This window comes from Rattus rattus, chromosome 5 (assembly GCF_011064425.1).
Source record: "Rattus rattus isolate New Zealand chromosome 5, Rrattus_CSIRO_v1, whole genome shotgun sequence".
Taxonomy (NCBI): Eukaryota; Metazoa; Chordata; class Mammalia; order Rodentia; family Muridae; genus Rattus; species Rattus rattus.
The window spans coordinates 81,536,244-81,559,601 of NC_046158.1; the positions used below are offsets into that span (position 1 = coordinate 81,536,244).

The 23,358-nt window shown below is 52.9% G+C and overlaps 2 protein-coding genes across 2 annotated transcripts in view; one reads left to right on the plus strand and one right to left on the minus strand.

The window, feature by feature from the left end:
* Nucleotides 1–13,479, plus strand: part of Abtb2 (ankyrin repeat and BTB domain containing 2) — a 152,100-nt gene extending 138,621 nt beyond the window's left edge. Inside the window, exons 6-17 of the mRNA XM_032903813.1 lie at nt 249–338; nt 834–935; nt 2,665–2,761; nt 3,180–3,315; nt 4,320–4,546; nt 5,685–5,863; nt 6,146–6,251; nt 6,450–6,552; nt 7,281–7,371; nt 10,487–10,555; nt 10,981–11,094; nt 12,250–13,479. Of these exons, the coding sequence (XP_032759704.1) occupies nt 249–338; nt 834–935; nt 2,665–2,761; nt 3,180–3,315; nt 4,320–4,546; nt 5,685–5,863; nt 6,146–6,251; nt 6,450–6,552; nt 7,281–7,371; nt 10,487–10,555; nt 10,981–11,094; nt 12,250–12,447 (1,512 nt within the window). The 3' untranslated portion in view covers nt 12,448–13,479. The remainder of the gene's footprint in view (nt 1–248; nt 339–833; nt 936–2,664; nt 2,762–3,179; nt 3,316–4,319; nt 4,547–5,684; nt 5,864–6,145; nt 6,252–6,449; nt 6,553–7,280; nt 7,372–10,486; nt 10,556–10,980; nt 11,095–12,249) is intronic.
* Nucleotides 13,480–16,638: 3,159 nt separating this feature from the next.
* Nat10 (N-acetyltransferase 10) overlaps nt 16,639–23,358 on the minus strand; it is a 35,613-nt gene continuing 28,893 nt past the window's right edge. The window contains exons 23-28 of the mRNA XM_032903814.1: nt 22,427–22,599; nt 21,839–21,958; nt 20,907–21,005; nt 20,346–20,419; nt 19,502–19,585; nt 16,639–17,290 (exon numbers count right to left, since the gene is read on the minus strand). Of these exons, the coding sequence (XP_032759705.1) occupies nt 17,185–17,290; nt 19,502–19,585; nt 20,346–20,419; nt 20,907–21,005; nt 21,839–21,958; nt 22,427–22,599 (656 nt within the window). The 3' untranslated portion in view covers nt 16,639–17,184. The remainder of the gene's footprint in view (nt 17,291–19,501; nt 19,586–20,345; nt 20,420–20,906; nt 21,006–21,838; nt 21,959–22,426; nt 22,600–23,358) is intronic.

A 23,358-nucleotide genomic window follows, 5' to 3' on the forward strand; every position in this document is an offset into this window, starting at 1 on the left:
CAGAGAGGGTACACTGGGCCTGGGATCTGGCTGCAGTGTCCGACATGTAGGCCATCTAGTTCTCACCCCTATGCAGTTCAGGGTGCTGTGGTAATGCCCCCTGATTAGCCTTCTAGTTCCCTTGTCCCTGAGAGTTCAAGAGGCACTAGACACAGGACAGCTCCTGAGGAGCAGCTGGGAAGAGCGCCATGGGATGTGTGGCGCTGTGTTCCGTGTCTGACCATTCGGCACGTTCCTTTGACTCACAGGGTCTGACACCGCTAATGTACGCCTGTGCTACTGGGGATGAAGCCATGGTCCAGATGCTCATCGATGCTGGAGCAAACTTGGATATCCAGGTAAAAGGAAACCCCGGTCCCAGGCCCTAACCCAGTGAGTGAGAGGCAGGCTTCTCCAAGACCTCCAGAGGCCAGGCTGCATGTGCTACTTAGACTCTGTCAGAGAAAGAGAGGTGGTGGTCAGAGCAAAGAGCACTGTCCTCTGGATTTGGACTGATGAGGGAGAGGAGAAGAGAGAACGGCCATAATTCTATTTTCACAGCTCTCGCCCTCTATTGCTAGGCTAATCCCTAGTTGTCCCTGTCTCCGCCTCCTTCTGATGTGCGAAGTGCTCCCCTCCTGTCTTCTTTTGCTCAGGCAGACATCACTCGTTGGGTACCCTTTCTTTTGAACCTTGTCCACACAAATGTTCCCAGAAGACATTGACAAACCAATGCAGACACACTTCTGTTAACTTTACCATCCTTGCGATGCAGCCCTTTAGCTAAAGCGCCCGTGTCATCTGCCCTGGACAGTCACCTGTCCAGGAAATAGTAATGATTTGCTGTATTTTAGGTCCCAAGCAACTCTCCCAGGCATCCTTCTGTCCATCCAGACAGCAGGCACTGGACCTCCCTGACATTTGCGGTGCTGCACGGACACATCTCTGTAGTGCAGGTGAGATTCCATGCAGTGCCTCAGCCACAGACACTGCTGAGGCCAGGGCCTACCTGACCAATAAGCTCACCTGACCCACCTCAGGGGAGAGTTAGTGTGGGATTGGAAGAGGAGAACCGGGCCTAACCAGGGCTCTGTCCTAGCGAGTCCTGGAAGGCCGGGACTTCAGTCTGCTCGATTTCACACTTGCACCCTCTTCTAGCCAGATGCCCCTCCCTCAGGCCTGGCTCTGCATCATGGTGTCCTTCCGCTCCTGTCCCTCCCTATCTCCCAGTTCCTGAGAAAGGAGAGATGATACAGCTCACATGTCAAGCTGATCCTCATTGTTGCCCACCTTGGGTTGGGCTGCTATGGCTGGCATCACAGTGAGGAGATGATGGTTCTAGAAGCAAAAGTTGTGGGCAGAAGGGGCAGCAGTGACAAGACACTCAATCGCAGGTCCTGCAGGATTTCACCGACCTGTCCCCTGGGGTGGGCATCACTCCCTCCTCCTCTTCTAGGATACGAGGCCTCTGTGGGTAGTAAGTCAGGCCTGCCTGTGATAGTCAGTGCAGTCTGGCATGCAGCCAGCCCTCTGTAGGTTGCCCAGTTAGCTACTGGGCCCAGTCTGCTTTGTAGTCACTACCTTCCCAGGCCCGAGCAGTTACTGCCTCCATCCAGGCTGGGCCTGTGGGCTGTGCCCTGTGCTGGCCTGGTGCCCAGTTTCATCCAGTAGGTAGGCCTCCACCCCCACTGCCTTGTCCCGGCAGTGAGCACATCTGGTTTCTGACTGACAAGTCGCCAGCAGATACAGGCCTTCTCTGTGCCCCACACCCTACAGGGAAGCTTGGAATTCACCTGGGCTTTTCGTATCGGGTTGCCAGAGATTTGAGATGTGTCTCCAGGAGCCTGGGAGTGTGCAAAGCAAGCCCCCTCTACAGCAGAATGCAGGCAACACCCCTGCCTCCTCTGACCCCTGGCAAAGCTGTCCTTGCTGGAATGGAGCCACTTGCACGCCTGGCTAGCCAGCGACATTCTGCTTCTCCCCACCCCTTGCCAACCCGGGTAGCCGCTGAGCCTCTCCAGTGAGGAGTCCAAACGCTGCTGGTTATAAGCCATCAGTGTGTTGGGCATCATATCGTTTAATCCCAGTTATGCCTCAAGGCAGGCCTCCCCCGCCCACCTTGTAGATAGGGAAGCCTAAAGTTCAAGCCACTCCAGTCAGTGGCCAGTACTGTAGCCCATACTTTCTACACCTGCTACTGCTCAGGGCCTTGTTTCCCTCTAGGGCAGTGATTCTCAACCTTCCTAATGCTGTGCCCCCCCCCCCCAACCATAAAATTATTTTCAGTGCTCCTTCACAGCTGTAATTTTGCTGTTGTTATGGATCAGAATATAAATATCTGTTGTACAGGACATCTGGTAGACCCGCGGCTGTAGGGATTGTAGGTGACACTTCTGCTCATCTGTGGGAGTTCTCCAGAAGGTCTCGGAGGCTGATTAGTGGGAGAGTATTGAGAAAAGAGAAATGGTTCTGAGGTGGTCACAGTTTAGGGCCTGGTGCATGTGGGGTGAAGGTGAAGATTCCAGAAGTGCACATCCCCAAGGGTGACCAGGTATCCTTGGACTCTATGCCTCAGCTGCCAGTAGGAGGTCACGTGAAGCGCTTGTAAGTCCTGCCCCTAGAGCACTGCACCCCTCTCCAGGCACTCCGTCCTTCTGAGTAGTGTCTTCTTCCTGTGCCTAACAGCTGCTACTTGATGCTGGTGCCCATGTGGAGGGCTCGGCCGTGAACAGTGGGGAGGACAGCTATGCCGAGACACCCCTTCAGCTGGCCTCTGCAGCCGGTAGGTACACTGCTTTTCTGCCCCTCAAGTTCTCACATCACTGTGACATTTTAGCCTTGTCACCTAGGCTGGTCACTGAGCTATACGCTAACTTTGGAAACCCTTAAGGTTGTTTCTTCTAGGCTACTGGGAAGGGGGTTCCTTCTCTCCATCCCCCAGCATTTTGGCTGAACATAGGATCCAGAGAGGGTCTAGTAGGGCAGTGAGCCTTCCCTTCCTGAAGACCTAGACAGGGCCCTGGTGGTGTAGGACACAGGCCCCTTCTCTGACCTCCCATTTATATCTATGTTATCATGTCTGATTGTGATTGTAGGTCCCCAACTTATTCCAAGGGTCAGATCTTGGAGACCCCACCTGCCCCACCTTGGTTTCCCTATTCAGATCTCATGAAGCTTGGTACTTCTGCCTTGTCTCTCAGGGAACTATGAGCTGGTGAGCTTGCTACTGAGCCGAGGTGCCGACCCCCTCCTCAGCATGCTGGAAGCCAATGGCATGGCCTCTTCCCTCCACGAGGATATGAACTGCTTCAGCCACTCAGCTGCCCATGGCCACAGGTACAAACTCTGAGGTGCCCGCCCTAGATGACCAGGGACACTGAGATGCACTCTCATGAGCCTGGGCTTCTGAGGCAGTAGAAGGCCAGGCCTGGTGACCGTTCCTGAAGCCAGAGCTTGAGTGCATGTTAGCCAGGATGATGTAGTTCTTCGTCAGCATGGAGGCCCAAGACCTTGGAGACCTGGAAGCAGTGGATGAGCTGCTAGGTTCTGACACACGGGCACTGACTGGGACCTCAACAGTGAGCCCACCCCTTTTAGCAAAACTGTTACTTATGTAGCTGCCAGGGCCACTCAGGACCCCAGTCCTCTGTGAAGGTGGCGGTGCTCCCAGAATATCCCCTGGGCTTCGCTCAGTACATGGCTGTGAAGAGGTTGCCAGTAGCTCCAGGAGCAGACGGCAGGCCTGCCCGGCCTTGTGACTGGCAACAGCAGGCTGAAGGCAGAGACATTAGGCAGTGCTAGTGATGGAACGTGGAGGGAAACAAGAGCAACAGTTACGAGAGGGCAGGAAAGGGGACAGAAAAGAAAGACCGGCGGGCAAGATGCAGTGCGCAGTTGAAGGCTGTCTTCTCATCGCTGGTAGACTTGTGCCCCACTGTGAGCCCCCTGACGGTGCCTGCCCCATACTTGTCCAGACCCCCAAACCCTCCCCATCAATGCATAGGAGGGCTGGTGGGCTGTTGATTGTGGAGGAGGTTACTGGTACCTTTGCGTCAGCTTGGCACCAGCCCCAAGAGAGGGCGACCCTGTCTTAAGGTGGCAAAGAGAGGTAGAAGAGCGTGAGATCACACAGCGAAGTGCGGGGCTAAAACTCCTCGGTCTTCTAGAGCAGAAGAAAGGCAGGGTCCTTGGCTCCTTCACACGTCTCGATGGAGGATGCTGAGAGCCTCTGCTGCCCTGAGGTCATCAATCATGGTCACCGGGCTCTAGCATATAGCTCGGGTGGGCACTGTCCATCATCGTGGGGATCCCAGGGCTCATTTTGCTCTCTTGGCCTACAGGAATGTCCTGAGGAAGCTCCTGACTCAGCCACAGCAGGCTAAAGCAGATGTGCTGTCCCTAGAAGAGATCCTGGCTGAGGGCGTGGAGGAAAGCGACACGTCGAGCCAGGGCAGTAGCGAGGGGCCTGTGAGGTTAAGCCGGACCCGAACGAAGGCCCTGCAGGAAGCCATGTACTACAGTGCTGAGCACGGCTACGTGGACATCACCATGGAGCTGCGGGCACTGGGTGAGGCGCAGGTGTAAACAGTTGCACAGAAACACACGGTGCACGTGCAGGCGGGAGCGGTCATTGCCCTGCTCTCAGGTCCCAGCCTTCCACTCGCAGGCCCACTCTCCTTTCTGATGGCCACCAGGAATCTGTACAGGGCCCTGAAGATTACAAAGATGTCAGTGTGTCTGGCTGCTCAGCCCGCTTTCTACTCCTGGGGTCTGTGCATCTGTGGACTTCTGCATCATCCCGGGAGGCTAGTCAGCCTGGCAGACTTGGACCAGAGCCTACGTTAGCTGTGTATTAGTCCATGATCTAAGTCTCACTTCCCACCTCTTTGTGGGTTTGGTTCTCATTATCCTCAACTAAGAACAGGATGTTGTCAGCTAGAGTTCAAGGCATGATGGGGTAATGGTCACCAAATGCACAAACCCTAGGGCAGCAGTTCCCGACCTTCCCAATGCCGAGACCCTTTAATACTCTCCCTCATGCCACAAAACTATTCTTGTTGGTGCTTCACAACTAATTTTTACTATTATTTGAATCATGACATAAATACCTATGTTTTCTCATGATCTTAAGTGACTTGTAAAAGGGTCATTTGACTCCCTGAAGGGGTCACGACTCACAGGTTGAGAACCACTGCCCTAGTGCTGTAAAAGCCCAGGCAGCCCCATGAACATCATTGGGATATAACTGGATTTTGACATAAATTCCATTCCCTAGTCTTGTTGTCCCATGGCCCCAGACTACTCCAGGGAACTCCAGTAAACCCTCACATAGCCTGCTGTGCACCGATACACCAGTGAGCTGGATGCTTCGAACCCCTCTGTAATGGAGCCATCTCAGGCTTGGTTCCTGAGTGCCCTGTGTATTTTCCCGGTATCTGGTCAGCCCTTGTGAACGGGCTCTTCTCATCAAATAATTCTAGGGCCAACAAGCCATAGGCTGGCTTGGCTGAAGGCCTTCCCCTGTGTCATCTGATGAACAGCAAAGCATCCTGTGCCTGCCAGCTGTGCCCGACAGGAAATCCACACTTTGTTCACAAAGCTCAGCTGAATGGCACGACACTCGGTGGGGCATCGAGGTGGAGCCCACCCTGGAAAGGCTGTGCTTTACTGGGAGGGGAGTGACAGCTGCCGTTCTCTCTGGCCAGGTGTCCCCTGGAAGCTGCACATCTGGATAGAGTCTCTGCGGACCTCTTTCTCACAGTCACGGTACTCGGTGGTGCAGGGCCTCCTGAGGGATTTCAGCTCCATCAAGGAGGAGGAGTACAATGAGGAGCTGGTGACGGAAGGCTTGCAGCTCATGTTTGACATCCTCAAGACCAGCAAAGTGAGTGGGGCCCAGCAGCCCTGACCTGGGTTCCAGGCCCTAGGATGGCCGTATAAATTTATAGGTGCAGGCATCCCACACACATGCACATATGTCACCCCAACACCCAGAGTTGCACTGCATGGCTGCCAGAGGCCATGTAGTCCAAGCTGGAGCCCAGCCAAAACAGCCATTTGGGAAATCACAGATGAAGTGAGTCTCTGCTGGCCAAACAAGCCTGAGGTCGCTGCAGCTACAGCCAGCCATGTGCATGGCTGAGGGTCCTTTCGCCTCTCCCTATAGAATGACTCCGTCCTCCAGCAGCTGGCCACCATCTTCACTCACTGCTATGGCACCAGCCCCATTCCCAGCATCCCGGAGATCCGGAAGACCCTGCCAGCCAGGCTAGGTGTGTATCCATACCCACTAGGGCTTGTCCCCACACATTCTTCTTTCTCCCCATCACTCTTGCCTCCTTTTCTGTTCCCAGGTGCCAAGGTCCTAGCCTCAGTTTCTCTAGCCCTCACTTTGTGTCCTCTGCCCCATCCTACCCCAGCCTTCTTAGAATATGGGCACCCTGACACTGTCTTTGTCTTCCCACCCACAGATCCTCACTTTCTGAACAACAAGGAGATGTCCGATGTAACCTTCCTCGTCGAAGGAAAGCTGTTTTATGCACACAAAGTCCTTTTGGTGACAGCATCTAACAGGTATGCCACCTGGGTATCAGCCCTGGGCCAAGGAATACTTCCAGTTCTTTTAGCATTGAGGTGTGCTGTGTGAGTCTTCCTGAGGAGATGGAAACAAGCATGTGTCTACCCCAGATAGGGCACTAATAAATTATTCCACCTAGGTCTACCTTAGGAAACCAGTGAGTTTTGGGATGGGGGTTACTTGAAGGAACATGATATCCCAGAGGCAGTCCCAGCCTGGGTGCATGAAATTCTGAAGTTCCTGGCCTGACTTGCCCAGCTGCCCAGAGTTTCTTCTTCCCAGCAGTCATTGTTGCTTATGTAACCTTAGGGACAGACAATGTGAATTTTTTAAGTTTCAGGAACTTCCTCAGAACTGTCTTGTTTACTTCCAGACCTTGTTTCATCTACCTTAAAAGAAAGAGCAATACAAGGTTACCATAGTACTAGAGAAAAGGGACCAAGGGGACCTTATAACTTCTGCCCTTGGGGTACAAAGTGGGCCAGACTGGGTGCAGCAGGAGCAGATTCCAGCATGCAAGGGGAAGTTCTCGGGGGCTCCTTCTACTGAGTTACTACAGCTGACTATTACAACACAGAAGTATTCTGGAGTAAAGAGTCAGCATTCCCACCATCAGCTCCCGGTCATTGTGCAAGGGAAGAGTCGGAACAGAACAGAGCTGCCCCCAGCAGGCACATCAATGGATCAAGCCATGTTCAAACCCCACCTTGTCTCCTTGTTCCAGGTTCAAGACCTTAATGACCAATAAATCAGAGCAAGATGGGGACAACAGCAAAACCATTGAGATCAGCGATATCAAGTACCACATCTTTCAGGTGTGTGGGCCTCAGAGTTGCTCTGTCCTTGAAAGTTCCTCTGCACAGCCTGTCCTGGGCTGTATGCACCTGTTTACTCTGTCCTCTAGGGCATGTATGATTTCCCATTGATCACAAGAGAGCCACCCATTCCCCCCTCAGCCAGACTGATCCTCTGTGAGGCTGTGACTTCAGAGCTACCTCAGGAGTCCAGGCAGCCTGCACAGAGAGAAGAGAGGATGAACACACTGCCCGCAGGTGTGCGGGCTCATCCTGTAGTGAGCTGCTGAAAGCTTACTGGAAACACAGAGGCTTGGCCATGATGTAGGCTGCCCCTCTCCCCAGCTGTCCGGCTCCAGCCCTGCTAACTAGATGGGGAAAGCATGGGGTGCCCAGTTCAGCTTGTTCAGGCCCCAGCTTAGAGCTTTGCACAAGGTTCAGGCTGAGCATCAGAAACTCTAGTGGCAGCATATGAGGAGGTTGGGATTTCCGCTGAGAGGGACTTTCCAGAAAGTGGTGTGTGTGTGTGTGTGTGTGTGTGTGTGTGTGTGTGTGTGTGTGTGTGTGTGTGTGTGTGTAGGGGGAGTTGGTGCTCAGCCTGTAGGTTGCCTTGGGAAGATGAAGAAAGACCCCATGGGAGAGACACAGAATCCCCAGTACTACCACTCAGGAGTACAGAGAGCCACCATGTGACACGCCTGGCCCTCTGCCATCACACTTAAGGCCAGGTGTGATGACAAGCACAGCCCCAGCCCTTAGCGGCTGAGGCAGAAGGCTCATGTGCTTGAGGCCAGAGCGGATCAGAGTGTGAGACCTTCAGGAAGTACAGCTGCAGTGCTCGCCTCCTCAGCCTCCTCTCTGGGACAGGAGAATTAAGATGGTGGGGCCACCCTCAGTGAGACAGGGCTGTGACTGTTGTGTGTATAGAACAGGGGAAGGCACTTCCTAGAAAAGTGTCAGCCAAACTGGGGTAGCAACAACCAGTTAACAAGACTGCAGACTTCTGGCTTCCAAAAGCCAGAGTGGGAAGACTCAACTTCAGGACACAGGAAGCTCCCAGGAAGGGTGGCATTGATCACCGACACCTCACTTCTAGCTTTTTATAATTATTTGTTGTTGTGGGGGGCGGGGGCAGGCATGCCACTGTATACAGAGATGGTTCCTTCCACTGTGTGAGTCCTGGGTTTTAACCCCAGGTCACAGGACATGAGTGCAGGCACCCTTCTTACCCACTGAAGCCGCTCACCAACTCACAGACATTTCTTAGACGGTTCATTTAAGCTTCCCAGCAGTTCAAGGTCCGTTTGCCTCTTGGCAGATGGAGTCAGAGGTTGAGTAGCTTGCTCAAGGTAACACAGCTGGGAGGTGAGCGAGCCACGCAAGGCAAGGAAGGACTTTGGTTTGCTAAGAGCTTGACTATGAGATGGAAAAGTCATGGAGAGCAGTGGGACCAGAAACATGGTAACTAAGGGATGAGACAGAGAGGTCAAACCCAGGCTTCTGGCCTTCTCTCTCTCCATCCTGGGGAGAGACAGCTCTGGAAGCATAATTGGCCAAGAAGCCCAAAGTCTAGATGACTACAACTGTGCTTGGATGTAGCATGGTCCTGGAGAGCAGCAGGGATTAGTGGGAAGGTGGGCAGGTGTGTGTGGGCTCAGCAGGGATTGGTGGGAAGATGGACAGATGTGTGTGGGTCTCACCTGGGGCCAAGGAAGGGCTCCTGTGCCAGGACAGGCTGGCAGCTCCTGAGGAGGGTAATGGGGACAGTAGGCCTGACAGGGTGGCACACCCAGGCCTTATAAATGTTAACCCTCAGCTCCTCGCCCGTGTTAGCCACTTAGCCAGATCTGGCCCAGGATATCTCCCTGGCTTATTCCGTGGATGCCCCAGACCCATCTAACTCTAGTTATACATTCCAGCGTATCTAAAGTATTTTAATGCAAATACTCCAACACATCCTTAGTATAAGAAATTGAGATTTCTTCTTTAGTACTGGACACTGAGCCTGGGGCCTTCTGCTTGCTGGACAAGCACTTTACTGCCTAGCCACACCTGGGAGAGCGGACCTACCCGTCTTACCTGAGTGAGGGTATCCCAGGTCTGAGACTTTGTCCTGGTGGCTAAGGAGGCACACAGTAGTCACTGAGACAGATGACTGAGCCGCCGTATGCTGGCTGTGCAGGCTGCAGCTGGGACTGCAGAGGCCTTGGGAGCCTGGCTTCTTGATGGGAGCCTGCCAGTACCTGACTGAGCAGCACCCGCTGTCAGGCTTTCTCCTAGACCCTCTGGTGCCTCTGCAGCCTAAGGCCCAGGCCTTACAGAGCCTGACTGTACCTGCTGGAGCCTTGTTGCTCACACACCTGCCAGCACCTTGTTGTGGCTGTTTCCTCAGCCAGCCAGGGACAATTGTCTTCCTTCTTCCAACTGGGAGCCTCCCCAGGTTCCAGTGTAATGGCAGTGTTTGTGATGCAACCCTCAAACTCGATATAGCTGCCCACTCCTGGGATCCCAGCACCCACTTCCTGAGAGCTCTAGGCACAGATCTCAGTCAGGCAGCAAGGCAAGCACTTCCTTTCTTGGGGAGATCGGCCAAGGTATCGGAATCTGGCCTTCTTACTCAGTTGTTCCTCTACTCACCCTCAGTTCCATGTGGACTTATTTGCTTCTGGGACAGGGTCTTGCTATGTAGAGCAGACTCGCCTTGAACTTGCTACCCTACTTCTTCAGTGTTGGATGATAGATCTGCACTAACATGCCTGGTCATACATAGAATCCATTTTATACTTTTGTTTTGCTTTGAAGTAGGTTGTCCCTGGCTGCCGTGGTGACGTATAGTCCAAGCTGGGCCTCAAACTTGGGCAGTCCTCCCATCTAATTTTTCTGAACCCTGGGATTATAGGCATGTACCAGCACACCTGGTTCACACATAAATTTTAGACAAAAGCAGTGAGCACGTTGTGGGGGTGGGGTGTGAGTGGGGGTAGCAGCCCTGCTTTGGAATCAAAAACCAGTGACTTGAGGTAAGGCATCTTGGCTCCTGGGCTACAGAGCTTTCATAGGGAGGGGCCTCGGCGTTGGCAGTGTACTTGTGCAGCATGCACACGAGTGGTCTTTACACAAGTCCATTGCCCTGCAGATGCTGATGCAGTACCTGTACTATGGAGGAACAGAGTCCATGGAGATCCCCACGACTGACATCCTGCAGGTAAGAGCAGGGCATGTAGCCCAGTGTCCTCAGACATTCAGCTCGCAGCCCTGATATTAGATACATGTTGTCTGAAGTAAGGTGACTTCTGTAGACCAGGTATAGTCCAGTTTTCTTGGTGTGCCTGTAGGGTTCAGCCCAGGGAGCAACAGGCCGTGTCCGAGCCTCCTGCTCACCAGTGGCTAAAACGCATGGCCCAGGACAATCTAACTTTTATAGACCAAGGTTTCTTTGGACGTCAGAAATCTCAACCCATACCTGTGCCCATCCTGTATCTCTCACATCCCAGCCACTACCAAGATGAGCTGGAACAGAGCCGTTGCCAGGGAACCATCTCTTCTCAGACTAATTTGGCAGGAGGGCTGGGTCCTGGGACTTAAGAGGACGCTTTCATTTCTAAGGCCCTGCTTTTACCCCCTGACTAGCTGCTGTCAGCTGCCAACCTGTTCCAGCTAGATGCCCTGCAGAGACACTGTGAGATCCTGTGCTCCCAGACCCTTAGTGTGGAGAGTGCTGTCAACACCTATAAATACGCCAAGGTAAGAGCTGGGCCTTCAGCCACTCTTCTCTCGGGGCCCTTCACAGCACTAACAATAGACAGGAGAGGAAATGCGTGGGCCCAGACCACATGAAGGGCAGAGGAGCAGCTGAGGGAACTTAAAGCCCCAGCCGGAGCCTGTGGTCCCTGCTGCCAGCAGTGGCCCCGACATTGACTCAGGCCCCAAATCAGAAGTCAGTTGGTTTAGAACCATCGTACATCTCAGCCATCTACCTCTGAAGCTGCTTCCTTCTGCCCCCTCCACCCTCCATCTACCTCTGAGGCTGCTTCATGCCCCCTCCACCCTCCATCTACCTCTGAGGCTGCTTCCTTCATGCCTCCTCCACCCTCCATCTACCTCTGAGGCTGCTTCATGCCCCCTCCACCCTCCATCTACCTCTGACGCTTCCTTCATGCCCGCTCTCCCACCCTCATTTCTGCTTCGGGCAGTAGCATCCTCAGGGTCCCTCCACATCCTGTCTTCCCCGTGTAAACCTCATATTTTTTTCATAAGTATGAAACCATGCCATCCCCTACTTAAGCCTGCCCAAAGGTGGCTGCTTGCAAATAGACACCAGCCCACTGCGAGCTTGACAAGACACAGCCTCCCACCCTCCTTCCTGTAAAGCACCTCCCAGGACCGACCAGCTTCCTGTCTTCATCAGTGTCCCCAGGCCTCAGGCATTCCCAGCTTTTATTGTCCATCCATCGTCACCTGGCTTGTCTCATTATTTTCTCAGGCCTCATCCTCCCTGAATGTTAGCTCCAGGAGTGGGAGGGACTCCGTACCCTGCTCAGCAAGTGAATGCTTGGTGCTTACTGAATTAGCACAGCTTTGGGGCATCGCCCACTACGCTCAGGAGCCTTGTGCTGGGCAGTGCCCTTAGGAAAGGAGCTGATCAATAAGGTTATCATTTGTGACATAGGTGAGGGAAAGGGTAGGGCTGGGGACTCATTAGTGTTCTCGGTGACTCAAGTGAGACTTGAACCAGGCACTCCCAGGAGGTGCTCACACAGGGGAAGGTGGCTTCAAGAGGCAGCAGGGACATCTCAGGTTTTAACTGAGGCCTATTACGAATGGGTGACATCTGAAGGTTAGGGCAGGTTTGGGGATGGAGGAAGCTATACAAAGGCCTCATTTCCCCTCTACTCACAGATCCACAACGCCCCAGAGCTGGCCCTCTTCTGTGAAGGCTTCTTCCTCAAGCACATGAAGGCCCTGCTGGAGCAGGATGCCTTCCGGCAGCTCATCTATGGCCGAAGCAGCAAAGTCCAGGGCCTGGACCCACTGCAGGATCTGCAGAGCACCCTAGCTGAGCGAGTACATTCTGTCTACGTCACCTCCCGGGTGTGAGCCAGGGTGGACGGTGACTGCTATCTGAGGGTGTACACAGGTCTGTTAAAGTCAGAAACCACCAGCGACACCGCCAGTGGAGGCTTGTAGGGTAGGCTCTTGGGGGGTACGTCCTGCTCTTCCCCTAGATTACCCTCTGTGGTGGTGACCGATCCTGAGGTGGAAGGAGAGTCCACTTCACTGTTGCTCGGCCAGTAGCTGGCCAGGGGTGTGACATAACTGCACCCTGAGGGCTACCCTGTGCCCTCTCCCCTCCAGTGGCTCAGCGTCGAGCCGATCCACCTCAGCACCAGCCATCCTGGCTGGGGACGTTAGGATCACAGGCATTCTTATGAATGTAGAAAGTGTCCGAGCCCAGGCCACTGCGTGCAGGAGCCGCTATGTTTGGTTTCCTAACAGAGAGAGGCTAAGTCCTGCCCTCCAAGCTGTGCCTTTGAAAGGGCTGGGCCCTGTTGGTGAAGACTGGACCTCCAGTGCCCTCCCTACAAGACTACTAACGAGAGTCTGAACTGGGAATCCCTGAGCACCGGGTATGCTGGGCTACAGGAGCTGGCAGCCACAGGTCGGTTCTAGAGCCACCGGCCCAGCCCCATCATGTCTGTAGGCTGAGGCAGCAGGGCTTCAACGGCCTCAAGTGCAGGGCGCTTTCCACTCAGGGCTGGGGTGCAAGAGCACACTTCTCACCTGGGCTCCGTGACTCTGGGGCATGAAGGACAGGGTCTCGGTGGAAGAGAAGCTGTGTCCCCTCCCCTCCTGTCCTCAGTCTTGGCTCCCCATCCTCTGACCTGTTTGTGGACAGACGCTGGGACAGCATCAAGAACAGCTACCTTAGAAACTATTTATTCATCAGAAGCCCCCAGGGCTTGCAATCCTGGAACAATATTTTCAACTTGCTGCTTGTGCTGGATGTACAAAAGAATGAATGGTATTTTATTGCTGTAATATTGTATGATACTGTAACTATACCTTAATGTTGTTACTTACTGTAAATGTACTATGGTTTTATCAACAATAAACACTCACTAACATTGACCTTGGCGTCTGCTCCAGGTAAAAGAAGACTGCCTAGGAGTTCAGAGCTCGAGAGGAGCCCTGCTGAACCATAGGGAACCCAAAGCTGAGTCCATGCCACGGGGCAGGAAAACCCCACAGTAGAGCTCTCACAGCCAGCACTCGCCTGTCCAGATCAATCTGACTGTCCTCAGACTGGCCTAATTCTACACCTGGGAAATGAGGCAAGAAAATTCCATGTGCCAATGGGCTGGACAGAACAGGACTCAGACTGGAGAGGCCCACCTGTGGCTTTCTCTGACCTTATGGCCAGGGCTTCTCCATCAGGATGAGATGAGGAAGCTACTGAAGTTTGCATAACTGTACCAGGTCTACACTGCATGGTCTGATGAGAAGCACCAGGTAGAGCAGGAGTTGAAGGCCAGCCTGGGCTAAAAATCTTTGCTAAATATACCACCCTTCCACCCCTGGTTCTTGTTAAGATCACTGGGAGTGGCTACCATTTAGTAGCATCCTGGAAAATAATACAGAGACTCCAGGAAGCAGAAGGCCCGTTTCCTAGCTCTTTTTGGGTAGAGGTCATGCAGAATGGCGTGAGCCCCTGGGGCTCTGGACTCGGCAGCGAGGATGTCTTGTGCATATGTAGCACAGTGCCCTCTGGGGGTCACAGGGAGGAGATGCAGTCCCCAGTACCACCACGCGAAGGAAAAGGAGCAGCGGAGGCCCAGTGTCTATCCTTTAAGGGTTTGCATCTGACCACTCCACTTCCAGCAGAGCTGTTCCTAGCTGAAAAGGCGAATCTGCTTACAACCGGCTCCAACCTGTTACAACCGGCTCCAACCTGTTCCTCTGCAGGTGTTAGGATTAGATGAGGAGTTAGCGCTCTAGGCTCATATTAAACAAGTACCTTTAACCATTTTAAATAGAGGGCTGCAGAGAGGATATGAGTAAGAACATTTGCTGTGGAAACAAAAGGATGTAACCACACGCACCCCTGCGGCCCGTCAGTACTGTGAGGCCAGAGACGCGATCACAAGGGCTTGCTGGCCGCCAACCCAGCTCCAGCTCAGGAGAGCCTCAAGGGGAGGATGTGGGGAATGACAGCAGCAGGACACCGAGTGCCCCTGGCCTGCACACACACACATGCGCGTACACACGCACACACGCACGCACGCACGCACGCACGCGCGCGCGCGCACACACACACACACACACTTCTGGGATGGGGGCAGTTAATTCTTCCTAGGACTTAACACTAACAGCAACAGGGATATTTGATCACTTAATCCAGGGCAAGATCATGAGAGCCACTTCAGAGCTGTCAGTTCCTTGCTCCTAGCAGCTAGACTAGAAAGGCAGCGCTGACTTCTTACAGGAGTCCTTGGGACACAAGGGCTGAAGTATTAGCAATACCCAGGGACAGCAGACAACTTGGAAGCCACCAAGGTTATTCCTGGGCCACCAAGGCAAACACTAGACATTCAAGACTTCCTGCCTTCCCAAGTTCCAGCCTCTCCTGATGCTGTACCCTCTATACTGAACTGGGTTCCATTCTTCCTAAGAGTCCCCTGTACAGACAAAGGGTTGGCAAGCCAGGCAGTTCCCAGGGAATTGTGCAAAGGAAACTTTGTTCCCCCTTCTCCTAGGCTCAGTGCATGCACAGTCTCGTGGTCACTCCAGCATCCTCTGGACCAGGGTCGAGACCAGATGAGCAGTGAGAGCAGGCTGGCACCAGCCCTTTATAGAGTAGGGGCAAGGAGACCATGAAGGAACCCTCTCTGTTCAACTCTCATCAGCCTCTTCCCCATCCTGGTGGCATATGCAGAGCTGGCCCATCTGACTTCATTTTGAATGTGACATCTCCTGAGAGAGAAGGGCCTTACAGATGTCATTCTGTGGGGGCCAGATGGTGAGGTCTGAAGGAGGCGTGTCCTGTCCAGGTTTGAAGGAGAGACAAAGCACTGAGACCTATTCCGGACATGTTTTGAAGAGAGCCTTGACTGCACACAGTGGCCACCCTGGTCAAGTTGAGAAGCACCTTGCCCCAGGACAGCTACTGCTTACAGCTGGCACCTCCAGCTGCAAGTCACAGGCTGTGCAACCCACGTGAGTCTCTGGCCAGCTCAGGTTGTTTTAGAGCACAGCCAGTTCTCCGTCATCCCATCATCCTGGGGCCACCATCTCTGAACAGCTCCCATGGTTAGACCGGGGAACAACTAGAACCCAGACGGGGTACACTGTTTTCAGTTGGGCACTGTTCTAAGCAGTGCCTGTAGATGGGGTACACTGTTTTCAGTTGGGCACTGTTCTAAGCAGTGCCTGTTTTTTTCCACCCACTGTCCCTCAAGGCTGGGGGATGCAGATGCCATCACTACTACTTGTGACCCACTGAGGTAAAGCCATGTTATTTTGTTATAAGAGAATATCCAAGGCTCATTGATAGTTTATAAAGAAAATTAATTTCACTCAGGAGGCAGAGGCAGATGGATCTCTTGAATTTGAAGCCAACTTCTGAGCGAGTTCTAGGATAGCCAGGGGCTACAAAGAGAAAACCCTGTCTCAAAAGACCAAAAGAAAAAGAGAGGGGGGTGAGGGGAAGGGAAGGAGGGAGGGAAGGAGGGAGGGAATTTCTTACAGTTCTAGAAGCTGCCAAGTACAAAAATCAAGAGGCAGCATCTGATGATGACCTTGTTGGTAGTGACTCTGTTGACAGGGTGGCTGCCCGTGTGTGACACATGGCTCACCAAGGCACAGCAGGCTTTCCTGACAGGCCTCCCCTCAAGCTAATCCACTGAAGCCCTCCTAAACACATTCCCTCTAACAGTTCACGTGAAAACTGGGGACATTTGAACCACAATCTCCAAGATCAAAAAAAGGGTCAAGTCAGAGCCACAGCCAAGCTCACGTGGGCAGCCTGGCCTCGAACCTAAGGGTTGTGTTGTCTCTAACCAACCAATTGTATGAACCGCAGAACCCGGCAGGAGACAGCTGACTTTCAAGGTGACTAGTGGCATGGAGTACCTACCGTATCTCCTGCACGTGCCGAGGCCAGAACTCTAGCCACAGCACACCAATGGCTTGTGATACCTAGGCCTCCACCTCTGACCTGGCAGGCAAACTCACCAGGAGAAACAAGTACGCGACGTTCACAGACGCAGATTCTGTAAGTACTGTGGGCAAATGGCCTTTCCAAGACGTCATGTATTAAAAATACTCTCTCCCCTCACTTGCATAGCAACAGCCTCTCTTGATAGTCTCTCCCAAATGAAGAGGCAACCGAAAGGCGTTTGGGGCTCAGCTGTTGCAGCCTACCTAAGGGCCTCAGGCTTTCCTGGGACCCCGAGGACAGCAGACCTGCCGCAGGCCGGATGGAACAGAAGAGCAGGAGAGGTCCCGCTGCCCTGGGCCTCCGAGTGTCAGGGCAAGTCTGTAGTGAGACAGAGCACTCCTCCAGAAAGCTGTGTGCTGGAGGGGCAGGAAGGTCAGGAGCCAGCGCAGCAGCCCACAGCCGGAACAAGCGAAAGCGAAACCGTGACCTGGGGCAGTGGCGGCAGCCCCTGACAATGCCAGAGCTTTGCCCAGCACCAAGTCTAAGCAGACTGTTCGGGAGTGACAGCCATGGCGGGCGTGCAGATGGTGCCTGCCTCTGCTGAAGCCCCTGGTTCTGTCGCTGCCCACACTGCTGCCTAGCCACACAGCTCAGAAGTCTGGCATCCACTCGCCTCACTACTTCTTTCTCTTCAGTTTCGTGTCCTTTCTGTTGTTACCGCTCTTCTTCAACTTCTTGCTCTGTTTGGGTTCTTGTTTTGTTTCCAGTTTCCTTTTCTTGTCACTGGAGGGAAAAGAAACCCACACCAGCAAGGACAGAAACAGAAAGCATTAAACACTTCAGGCTGCTACTTGAAAACTCACCCTCACCTGGCAGACCCCCAGACATGCTCCCTGCAGACCTTTAGAGACCGCTTCATACCGTGCTGAGACCGTGTCACACAGGCCTGTCACCCTGACCACCTGTGGAGGAGCCCCAGCTCTGTTCAGAGGATGCTGAATGGTCTCCTGTCTCAGTAAATGCCAGACAGAGATCATTCCCACCACATGGAGCCCCGAGATATCACCCCAGTGACCCCAGAGGCAGTTTTTAGCACAAACATGGGATCTTTAAGGAAGGCCAGTGTCCTTGCTAATGCACTGCTATGAATTGACTTTTTCTAAACCAATAGCACAAACTCCAGGAGTCAAGATTCGGGAGTCACTGGCAAACCTCATGGCAGGGTAGCACAGGGATTGAGCAGGCACCTGCCTGTCAGGAGCCCTTGGAGATAGCGTTTGCCCTGGGAACAGAGTCCCTATGGAGACATAGCATCCAGAGACTGCTACCTCAGAGAATTGCTGAGATGGGAAGGTGCTGGACAGACGGCTCAATGACTGAGGGAGCAAATTTTGCTGTTTCCTCCCTGAGTCAGCGTCTTCAGGGTCTCACACTCAGAGATCTGTCTGCCTCTGCCTCCTGAGTGCTAGGACTAATGATGTGCACCACTATGTACGGCTTGGAGCACTGCCCTTGCAGATCAGGGTTCAGTTCCCAGTGCCTATACAGTAGCTCATAGTTATTGCAGCCCAGCTCCAGAGAAACCAGTGCCATCTGCTGGCCTCCTCAGACACCAGGCACACATGTACACACAGACATGCAGGCAACACTCACAACAATCTTTAAAAAAGGCAAGCCTCAGGGAAGGACAGACTCGGGAGCACCCACTTCATCCTGAGTCCCTGGGCCATGCCGGCTAGCATGACTATGGCGACCCTCGCCAGCAGTCCCAGTGGGAGCTGAGCGTCAGGCTCGTTCTGTAGAGCTCAGAGCCAGGATTCTCTGCAGTAGGCTTCTCTCCAGGCCTTTCACTGGTCTAGCTAGAGAGCACAGGGGAGCCTGATGCATTTGTCACACAGTTCAAGCTGTAGGACACACTGAAGACCAGAAGACCCCTGGGAAATGTGGCTACCACATTATCAGCCCCAGAGCCCTCAAAGTCCTGGAGCGACTTAAGGAGTTGGAGGGGAAACATCTAACTTTCTGAGATTCATCACACAGATTCGCAAACATCCTACAGTATAAACTCTTTTAGAACTGCATTGGTAATTATGACAATGCCTACAATTCAGCCTTTCCATAAGCCCAAAGCAGCCATGCATGTGTGCAGGCCTTGGGCACAGGAGGTCTCCTGCTAGATCCAGGGGAGCTCTAACATTTGCTATATGCAAATGCATCACTTTGCAGATCAGACATTGGAGAAACAGTGTTCAATGACCTCAGGATGTCTGGCCAAGGAAGTCAAAACTATTTTCACTTTAATCCTTCTTTTGCCCTTTCCACTCTCTGTCTCTTGTGTATAATATTCCTCACAGGGTCCAAGGTATGAGGGTACAACAGGAGCTAGGGCAGACACCAGAAGCTGCAGTGTGACAGCGATGAATGAGACCGGCCAGAGTAAAACTGAGTCTTTCTCAACACTCAGCTGGAGGACGGAGGACGTGCCTAGGGTACACGAAGCCCTGGGCTTGATTGCCAGCCAGGAAGAAAGACAAGACATGAAACCCACAGGCAAACCTTAAATCCAAACCATACTATCACTCATTTCACACAAATGGCTTTTGGTTTCTTGGTTTTAATTTTTGTTATGGGAAGTAGCTACAAAAGTACTGCATAAGGGAAGGCTCTGTCTTAAGGCACAAAAGAACTCTAAGACCAAGGATTTGGAGAACTGGCCTCAAGGAAGGACAAGGCGGCTCAGGACAGGCTCTGTAGTGGCTACACCTAGCCCAGCTCTGGCCCCGGCCTCACTGCTCTCTCAGACTGGCTCCAAGAGTTCAGCCCTCTCCTGCTGCTGAGTACAGGAAAGAGATCCAAGCCTAGGATGCTGCCTGCTTTCTAGGTGTGCTACCAAGGTGGCCGCAGAGAACTCGAGAGAGAGAACCATGACACTTCCTCAGCATTTGCTCCCACCTCCTGCTTCCCAGCCCTGGCTGTGGGACACCAGGCTCTTACCTTTTCAAACTAACAATGGAGGCATTCTGCCCTGCTTTGCTCAGAACTTCATTCCACTCTTCATCATCACCACGGATTATATATCTGTGAGAAGAAGGGGATATCAAAGCCTGTCATAAGAGAGACTGCTTAAAAGAAAATATGGAAGTGACAAGATGCCCACCCCAGGAAACACCAGAGCTACACTGGCATGTAAGCTGCAGAGAGGGTGGCAGGCAGCCGGCCAGATATAGCCCCACTGGACATAGAGTCACACCCAGAGCGGAGGAAAAGTGGCCACCATAGGAAGGCAGTCTGCCACAGCCACCTTTACCTCCCCCTGCCATCACTGTCCCCACTCGGACCACAGCCCCTGCCCTGCCTCGGCCTCCCTGCCCTGTAACCTCTTCCTTCTTTCAGATAAAGCAGCCTGGACATCAAATAGAAACTAGCTGGGTGCCCTGAAATGGCTTCATGGCCACGCCCTCACCCCTTCTGCTCAACCATCATCAATGATCTGGTTGTGGACAAGTTCTTGGCCCCTATCCTAGAGTTACGGGGGAAAGGCCTTAAGCACCAGGACTGTCAGATCTGTCGATCTGGGGTGGGTGGAGAGGAACATCACAAGGAAAAACACAAGGAAGTTGTTCTGCTCAGCATCCCCTTCCTGGAGAGGCCTGGGAGTAACACAAACCCAAAGGGACAAGAACTCTGGGATCCGGGGAATGAGACAGATTGTGAGGTCTCAGCTGGTACTTCTCAAACGGTTTATGAGTCTGTGAGGTGTGTGGTAGGACACCTCTAGCAGACTGAAGGCTGTAGAGGCTGGGGAAGAACCAATTCCCTGAGGGCGGGAGGGGCTTACTGAGAGAGGTCCATGTCCTTCAGCTTCCCCACTTCCTTCTTGTGTTTCTCCTGGAATTCCTTTGCTGCTTCATCCTGTGGTGCACAGCCAGAGAGAGCCAGGGTCAGAGGCCAGAAGCAGGGACAGGTGTCAACAAGGAGGCGACCTTCCTTCTGAGGTATGCGCAGAAGACTATGAGCTCTACCGCAGTTCTACAGTACGCACACCCATAACTGTGCATTTGGAAGAGCATCCGAAGGGTAACCAATGCTTGCACTAACAGTCGAGGTTCCCGCACTCGCACACTCAGCGGGAGGCACAGGGTGAGAGCCACACTGGCTTGGACCCCAGACTGCCACTAGTTAGGTTAGTTCCTTTACTTCTTCTGTATCCCAGGCTGACCTCAAGTTCTCTAAACAGCAGCTCAAGCTGGCTGTGAGCTGAACAACTCTCCTGCCTCTCATCCTGACGCTACAGGAAGGCTAGCCATGCACCAGCACCTCCATGCTGCTGGACAGCTCTGAAGCAGAGGGGTGATTGACATTTGCAGGCTAACAGTGACAAAGGAAAACAGGGCCGTACCAGGTCATCGCTCAGCGTCTTTATCGTAGGCTCCATGACCACATCCTTCACTGCCACCATCTGCTCCTCAATAGCCTTTTCCTGCACATCATTGAACAGCTACAAAGACAACACAAAGAAAGAAAAGGTGCAGGAGCCGCAGGGTCTGTCACTCACTCTTCAGGAAGGCATTTCGTGTCTTAAAGAAAAGTATTCAAAGCAGTGCTCCGGACGTTAGGAACACGGCCGGTCACAGTAAGATCACAGAAACAGGCCGAGTACATACAAATCCCAACAGTGGGGTCCCCAGGAAGGAATTCAGTTCACTGACACTCGACCTTACCCACCTACCGTGTGTGTATGTGTGTGTGGTGAGTGTGTGTGTGGTGTGCGTGTGTGTGTGTGTGTGTGTGTGTGTGTGTGTGTGTGTGTGTGTGTGTGGTGTGTGTGTGTGTGGTGTGTGTGTGTGTGTGTGCATGGTGTGTGTGTGTGTGTGGTGTGTGTGTGTGTGTGTGTGTGTGTGGTGAGTGTGTGTGTGGTGAGTATGTGTGTGGTGTTTGTGCGCATGTGTGTGTGGTGTGTGTGTGTGTGTGTGTGTGTGTGTGTGTGTGGTGAGTGTGTGTGTGTGTGGTGAGTGTGGTGTGGTGTGCGTGTGGTGTGTGTGTGGTGTGCGTGTGGTGTGTGTGTGGTGTGTGTGTGTGTCTGTGTGGTGAGTGTGTGTGTGTGGTGAGTGTGCGTGTGGTGTGTGTGTGTGGTGTGCGTGTGTGTGGTGTGTGTGTGTGGTGTGTGTGTGTGGTGTGTGTGTGTGGGGTGTGTGTGTGTGTGTGTGTGGTGTGCGTGTGTGTGTAGATCTGCAGCAAATACATTTACGTTTTAGTACTTATTGCAAACAAAGAGTGGATACATTATGTTACTGGAAAGAGACCAAAATCCTGTTCATGGACCAAGGTTACCTTCACGACTTTGCGGATGATCCGGTTGAAAAGCCCCATCAACTGGCCTGAGGGTAGCTCGATCTCCTTTTCCAGCTGATCCACAGACTTGTGCTGTAGGCCCATTCCCAGGAGAAGAGCCTGGAGGAAGAGGAACCAGCTGGATTGGCCTCAAGACAGCCTGGCCTGTTAAAATAGCCCAGATTGGAACTGCCTCTTTTGATGAAGCAGAAATCAGAGAGCAGCAGTGGGTTGCTTTTTGGAATTTTTTGTTTGTTTGTTTGTTTGTGGCATCTTCTCTTCCGTCCTGTTACTAAGGCACCAGGAAGAAGTGCCTAAAATGCACTCTAGCTCACACTGTCCTGAAAAAATCCACTTCACAAAAAACCATATCCGGAGTCCAGGACAGCCCAGCCTTCTGCTAAGGCAGCAAGGTGGGGGAAGAGTGTGCGCTCAAAGTGTAGCAGTCTGCTTGCTAACAGTACAGCCACACATCGGCCTGCAGCCTCAGCTCTGCCAGGAAAGCTACTTCCAAGCACTCGCCTGAGGGCCCAGCACCAGCAGCTCCACTGTCCTCCCTTGTCCCCCATGGAGTCCCAGGTGACCTACCGACTGGGCGGCTGACAACGCCAGGTCCCCTAGCTGGTTGAGGAAGTACAGGCGGGAAATGGCTGGGATAAGGTCCATGATGAGGTGATAATCGACCATGTTCCGAGAGTACATCTCCAGCCGCTTCAGGTCATAGGGGAGGAAAAGGGCCTCCAGATGCTCCCGGCCTAGGACTGCACATGCAACAAGAAGCCCACCAGTCAGGGCCGTCTGCAGCCCTTACAGGATAGTGCTCAGCACACAAAGCCATCCAGGAAGGGGCTGGGTGGGTGGCTCAGCAGTTAAGTGCACTTGTTGCTCTTGCAGAAAACCTGAGCCCACATGTGGTAATTCATAATCAACAATAATAACTCCACTTCCAGGGAATCTGATGCCCTCTGACCTCCACAGGCTTCAGGCATATATGTGGTACAAATGCATACATGCAGGCAAAACAAGTCTACGCATAAGTGTCTATATAAATGTGTTAAGATACCTTGCCACCAAAAACATAATCCCAGGCTGGCAGTCCAGACAGCCACCAATATGCTGGACCAGAGAAGGACCCTTGTGCCCTAACATTCCAAGGACACATCTCCACCCTTCCCCATTTGTCACTCTTCCTCCAGGGTCATCTTAACAGAAGTGTGTGCTCTGCCCAGCTCAAAGAACCCAGATTGTCCCATCAAAATATAACGTAAGTAAATATACACATAGGAACGTGTACATAGGCACAGATATACATATAAAATATATATAAATGCAACTTTTATATAACTATATATAGTTATATAGCTCTTCTACACACTAGTCACAGATGGCCAATGACTTATAGAGAGCCCCAGGGACTGAGCTAGCCCCCCTCAGAGCCCAGGTTTCAATCAGGTTCCATAGCCAACCACTGTAGGAACTTCTCTTACACCTGAAATCCAAGACAGCCTGGGCAGGAAAGA